General features: G+C 32.7%; 1 protein-coding gene across 1 annotated transcript in view; it reads left to right on the forward strand.

Annotated features, from left to right (window-relative positions):
* The first annotated feature begins 2973 nt into the window (after positions 1–2973).
* Positions 2974–7500, forward strand: part of hhex (hematopoietically expressed homeobox) — an 11853-nt gene continuing 7326 nt past the window's right edge. The window contains 1 exon segment of the mRNA NM_130934.1: positions 2974–3298. Coding sequence (NP_571009.1) covers positions 2998–3298 — 301 coding nt within the window. The 5' untranslated portion in view covers positions 2974–2997.

Consider the following 7500-nt stretch of genomic DNA (forward strand, 5'->3'; position numbering starts at 1 on the left):
TATTTATTTTACCTTGAAATATTAAGATTAAGATCGCGCCCTGCTGAGTTTTTATGAATCAATCTCTTGACAGAGACTCCTCCCCCTCCCTGTAAGCCAATCACCGTGTGCTTAGTAAATAATCGTGCTGACGTCATCCACAAGGTCGCTTTGTGATACGCTTTACAAGAAAACTATTATAAGTTTATGTAAGGACTAAGGAGGGTGGCTCAGTTAACACTGTAGCCTCACAGCAAGAAGGTCGCTGGTTCGAGTCCCGGCTCTCCGGGTGCTCCGGTTTCCCTTACAGTCCAAACACATGCGCTATAGGGGAATTTATTATGAACTACATTAGCCGAAGTGTATGCGTGAATGAGTGTATGGGTGTTTCCCAGTACTGGGCATCCGCTGTGAAAAACATATCCTAGAATAGTTGGCGGTTCATTCCGCTGTGGCGAACCCCCGATAAATAATGGACCAAGCTCAAGGAAAATGAATGAGTATAAAGACTTTGATCTGTGTTTAATCCTCATTAGTATGTAGGCTGCCATTGACTATATATGTACAGTACGCTGTGTACAGTACAGATGGAGGGATCTGATGTGAGCAGGCGCCAGCTCTTCTGACAGATCATCAATTGGCTGCAATCATTTGCAGAGCTCAAACAGCAGATCAGCCTTTCATCTGTTAGACTGATAAACACTGTGATTTTACTGCCATTTATCACTGCAGGAGTGAGTAGATCAATGAGCTCGTGAGAACATTACAATACACTCACTTTAACAGCTTCACTTAAACACGACAACGGACTGCTATTGTCTTTATAATAGGCCGATTATAGGCTAATTGACTTCAAATTTCCTACATTTAGGCTACTGAATGATTGTTTCCAATTAATTTGCATGTCAAAGAACATTTAAAAACCCTCAATGTTACTTGTGAATGTTTCACAGAACAATCATTTAATATTAAATGATTAACTAGTAATGCTAGATATTTCCCCTTAATATGTACGTGTTTTGAGAAAAATGTTGATTTGTGTTTTGTTTTAGGCTACTGATAGCCTGTCTTAAAATATAAAAACATGTTTATTTCCAGAAATAGGGAATATATTAAAATTTTTTGGTTTTCAGACTTCAAACTATGTGTATAAGTAGGCCGATATATGTCAAATGTTCCAGTATTTAGATCTGAAAGCATAGAAGTGTCTGCTAAATTAATTAATATTAATGTATATCGTGTTTGACCTTTTGAAAGCACGTCATAATAAAAAATAAAACACAAATTAGCATTTTACACGTGGCAAATTAATGGCGAAGCGCAATCATAAATATTCAGATTTATAAATCTGCGTATTTACATAAAAATAATACCTTTAAGGCAAAAAACAAACAAACAAATGTATACTCGTAAATGTTAAAATATTTAGGCCTACTATACTAATAACATATCAGCAGACAAAATACAATTCAATTAAATCTTTGTTTCGGTAAATGTCATTTCACTACACTTGGAATAATTTGTCTCGATTTTCTCGATCACAATTCAGTTTCAATGTAGTGAAATTCAAGCGTGTTTTAATTTAGGCACTTTAAATTTATTATAAGCTAATAAATGCTATATATTACTTAATTTTGTGCAAAATAGTTTGTAGTTTAATTTAGTTTATTTTATTCAATTTTATTTTAAATGTAATATGAACGAAAGATTATTGCTTATATATATATTTTTTTTTTTTTTTTTTTTTTTTACAAATACTTTAAATATTATTAATAACAAATTGCCTCAGTATTGGGTTGCAGCTGATTCACCAAAATTAGTTGACGATTCATTCCGTTGTGGTGACACATGGAAAGGAAAAATAACTTATGAATAATAACAATTATTAGGCTATTTTAATTCGGTTATTGTTGATTATAAATAGTTCATAATTTATTATTATTATTATTATCTTTGCTGCAGTTATTATGCGACAGAAAAAAGTTCTGCCATTGAATAATTCTTGCTTCCACCTTTAGGTTTTTGGTTACTTAAAAAAAAAATTGTTTGTTTGTTTATTCGTTTTACATTTTTGTCAATTTTATTTTTAATGAACGAAAACGTATAGCCTAATATCTAAAGCAAAAGATTATTCACAAATACTACTATACTATTATTATTATTATTTATAATAATAATAATAATAATAACAAAATATGCAATTTCTATTTTAATATTGATAATAAATAATTCTCAAATAATAATAATTAATATTAAGATTATTATTGCTGACAATATGCAACAAAGATCTGGCATTTAATAATTCTTAATTTTTCCTTTAGCTTTAATGTAGTTTTTAGTAAAAAAAAAAAAATTATATATATATTATTATATTATTATTATATTATATATTATTACATAATTATATATATATATATATATATATATATATATATATATATATATATATATATATATATATATATATATATATTGTAAATTTAATTGTTTAAAGTATGAATAAAGCAAACTATTAAATACAGAGACTAATATTACTAATCATATTAATAATAACAATTCATATGCAATTTTTATTTTATTATTGATTATAATAATTTATAAATTATGATGATATTAATAATAATAATAATAGCCTAATAATAATAATAATAATAATAATTATTATTATTATTATTATTATTATTATAGCATAATATTAATAATAATAATAATAATAATAACAATATTGCTGTTAATATGCGACAGAAAAACTTTTGCCATTGAATAGTTCCCTTCCCTCTTCCTTTATGTCCATGAAAGTGCCTGTTTAATCAGGTGCATCCTGACTTTCCCCAGCAGTTTCTTCGTGATTCTTCATCTCGGAGCCAATCAGCTGTCGCGTACCTGCAGGAAGTTTGACCCGTTATTCTCCTCCCTCAGAGTGACCTCCAGCCGCTCTCCGCACACACGCACAGACTGCATGGAAGTCGGAGCAGAAGCCGCACGAGTTTATCCAGGAGCAGCAGCTGTTCATCCATCATGCAATTCCAGCACCCGCACGCGCCTCTGTACGCACCGACGCCCGCGCCGCCAGCGCACCCGACGCCCTTCTATATTGAAGACATCTTGGGAAGAACCGGGAGCTCCTCCGGTCCGGTGGTGCCCACCCCGACCCTGCCGTCCCCGAACTCCTCTTTCACCAGCCTGATCCCGTCTTATCGGACACCGATCTACGAGCCCACGCCGATACACCCGGTTCTGTCCCAGTACGTGTCCATGTACCCGTTCCAGCGCTCCGTGGGAGACTTTGCGCATGCGCTGATCCGCCACGACCCGCTGGGTGAGCCTCACAGCACATCGCAATCTGTTTCTTTTGCTCAAATGTAAATTAGCAGTGCGATTTTTTATTTATTTATGCATTTGAGTTGCATTATGGGAGCTTGATCTTTCTTACAACAATTTTTAACATTGAAAACTTGAAAAAGTGACTTATTTATACTTTCAATAGTTTAAAGTAATAAATTGTCAGGGTTGGTTATGCTACAGAAACCTTGTACTTCTAGTACATTTTCTGTCATTTACAGACTTATTTTCTATATAATATTAACATTATATTATAAATACATTATTCAAACTACTGAAATCTCAATAAAAATCACCTTGTTTAAATATATTGTTGCTATTAAATGCTTACAATTGTCAATTATCGCGGTATTATCACGGTATCGCGCTAATCAGGTAGCCTAATTGTGTGTCTATTTTCGTTTTCTGTTAACCTGAGCCTTACATCACATCTTAATCTGAGCTTCTTTAACGTTTTTTTTTCTCTAAATATAAATGAGCAGTTTTCAGTATTTTTTGATTCATGTTTTTATTCTTTATTTATGCTTTTGAATTGCATTATGGGACCTTAATCTTTCTTTACAAAAACTTTTAACCTTGAAACATTCGAAAAGGGGACTTTTATGGACCCTTTTAATAGTTTACAGTGATATATTGTCATAAAAAATTGTAATAATCTTGCAGTACAGTTTTTGTTATTTTACAGATTAAATTCTCTATAGTATTTCAAACTACTAAAACGTCAATAAAAGTCACTTTGTTAAAATGTAAAGTTGAATTTTTTAACATCAAAAGTGGACAGAGCAAATATCAACATCCCATAATAAACATAAAATATTTGTGAATCACAAAATACGGAAAATATTCATTAACAGATATTATTAGATTTTCTTGTTGCACGATTACAAGCTCAGGAATGATTAGGCCTACAAGTTTTGCTATTATTATCATGATGTCGACCTAATCTAAAATAAAATATTTTACCATAGCCTAAAGTGTGCTTGTCTGTGCGTGTGTGTGTGTGTGTGTGTGTGTGTGTGTGTGTGTGTGTGTGTGTGTGTGTGTGTGTGTGTCTCTAAAGGCATTAAGTCGCAGAATTTTCATTTTTATGCCATGTTAACGAAAAGAAAGGTTCATGTTGGCAAATAACTCGCCTTTTAGATCTTTACGCATTTGCTGCTGTGATGAATTACACCAAATACAACACTATCAATATTTATAAAGACAATCTAAAAAATTTTTTGAAGTGCCCATGACATTATTATTGAGTGATTTTATTATAATCTGAATTACTTTCTACTAAGATTACACAGTTTTTTTTTTAAATGATTATTAAGTGCTAAGCCTTCTCATTATATTCTGAATTACTCTCTAATAAGATTATTCTTTTTATAATTTTAACGTGCCTTTTATATCAATATTGAGCATGTTTATTCTCAGGATATTGACTGACTTAATGCGGTTGCAGTGTTTTGTTATTGTGGTAAACAGAACTTGATTTGGGTCGAATCAGTGAGAGAGCGAGTGTCATTTGGCAGAGACAGCACAGTGACATGAGGTCTGTTTACCAACAGCTCATGTGGTTAATAATATCAACCAGACTGACCCGAAGAGGAAGTTTTTGTAGATTTCGAAACTTCTCTCTGCCGTGACCCGGCGCGCAGTGCGTCCGAACCGGCCCCGAGCGCGTCGAATCTCCGCTGCTGCTGCCGGGGCTCATGATTCAACCCCGCCTGTGCTCAGCAAGCCCTGACCCTTTCCGTTCATGCCGGAAATCTTGAGCTCTCGATAGGAGTAAATGTGCTTTCAGAAGCTGTGAGGTGTTTTCCTGGAGCAGGACTCGTGCGCGCTGCTGATTATTTTATCCACATCCTCAATACACACATATTCAGGAAACACTCGACTTCTGATAGCCGGGATCCGTTTTTTTACAGATTGTTCGTTTCCTTTCAATGGGCTGAACCTTTTTAACTGCTAAAACAACTGAAAACCACTTTACACAGGGTTCGGCAAAATCTGAGATCAGTTTATTGACCTTTTACTACACTGATAAACAGTTATTAATGTCTTAAACGAATCAGATTAACTTAGTCATCTCAACTGACTTAAAACATTAAGTTAAACTTTGCATAACTTAAATAAAATTGATTAAAAATAAGTTAAAACAATCATTCGTTCATTTCCTTAGCCACAACGGAACGAACCGCCAACTTTTTCAGCATATGTTTTACGCAGCGGATGCCCTTCCAGCCGCAACCCAGTACTGAGTTAAAACAACAAAAAGATATTTAGGCAACTTTGGTCATTCGTTTTTTATAGTTATTATAGATAAAACATCTACAGTCGTATATAATAAACACATCAATCTATTTTAACAACAAGCCAATATATGCGTTATTTATATTTAATAGACTAAAAAATATAATATAGATATTTTAATCATATATAACTTTATTTAATCACGTGTTAAGTAAAATATCAGCTGCATATATTTTCCTTCAAAATCTATAATTTTATTTAACATCATTGAACTATGTACAGCGTACAGAAACATTAATGTCAACAAAAATAGTTGTAATAACAGTAATATAAATAATAAATTACTAATATATACTAAATATTAATAAATTATAATAATAAATAAATTACTTATATCTATTAGTAATTTATTTAATATTATTCGATTAATATTTTTTTTATATTTTTACAGACCCCCCCCCCCAAAAAAAAAAAAAAAAAAATATATATATATATATATATATATATATATATATATATATATATATATATATATATATATATATATATATATAATAACATTAGTAACTAATAGTCATTAAATAATATTAAATAATAGGTTACTTACAGTTCCCAAAAGCATGTTCAAGATTTTTGGGTCTGTAAAAAATATTTTTCTAATTTAAAATCTGGAATAATAATGACAATAATAATGTTAATTAAAGTAATAATAATACTTTTGTAAGTCTATTTCAGTTTTAGAAGCGCATAATCGCTCATTATGCCTAATTAAATTGATTACACTAGCATTTTAATTAAATCTCTGATTAAAAATTTAATAAATAATATCAGCCTAATGACAAATTATTAATACGAGCTATTAAAATATTAAAATCAATATGACACAACAACTTATTGCCTATAGCAGCACCGTGGCTCAGTGGTTAGCACTCTCGCCTACAGCAAGAAGGTCAATGGTTCTAGTCCCGGCTGGGTCAGTTAGCAATTCTGTGCATGTCCCTCGCGTGAGGGCATCCGCTGCGTAAAACATATGCTGAAATAGCTGGTGGTTCATTTCGCTGTGGCGACCCGTGCCCTGATAAATAAGGGACTAACCCGAATGAAAATAAATGAATGAATGAATAATAGACCACTTACAGTACATGGCAGGTGCGAAGTTAAAGATTGTCTAAGTTAAAATTAATTTCAATTAATTTTCTTTTTGGCTTAGTCCCTTAACCTGGAGTCGCCACAGCGGAATGAACCGCCAACTTATGTTTTACGCAGCAGATGCCCTTCCAGCTGCCACCCATCTCTGGGAAACAATGCTAATTAAAATAATAATAATATATATATATATATATTTCAGGGAAGCGCATAATCGCTCAATTAGCCTAATTAAATTGGTTACTTGCCGTTTTTTGTCATATACTTTAGTAAAATTCAGTATATACTTTAATTAAGTAAATCTCTCATCAATACATTTTTTCTTTATTACATTTGGGGGATATGCCTGCTTAAAATAAATAAATATGCCTTAAATCAAATTAATACAAGCTGCTAAAGAAATAGTTATCTGACATAATATATATTTTAGTAGCTTATCTTTTACGCTTTAACTTGTTGTTGTTGTTGTTAATTGTGAGTCAGGTCAGTTTGTCATTGCTGTATAGCGCGACTCTCCGGTATTATAGCGCAGCAGCTCGTCTGTTCAGGGCTGCGTATGACAGATTTAGAGGCGGGTGTTTGTGGCTCCAGCAGCAGCAGCACGTGTCGATCAGCGCCCGTTATTCGCGTTTTTTCTCCTTCAGACGGGATGAATCGCAGTTTCCTATGTGTTTGTGGAGGAACTGGACGGATGCTCACCCCATTCACCAGATTAACCAACAGGAAACACATTGACGGAAATTTTGCCATAGTCCTTCTGCTCATAAACTCTGAGTCTGAGCGGATGTAGAGGCT

The sequence above is a fragment of the Danio rerio genome, chromosome 12 (assembly GCF_049306965.1).
Source record: "Danio rerio strain Tuebingen ecotype United States chromosome 12, GRCz12tu, whole genome shotgun sequence".
NCBI classification, from domain to species: domain Eukaryota; kingdom Metazoa; phylum Chordata; class Actinopteri; order Cypriniformes; family Danionidae; genus Danio; species Danio rerio.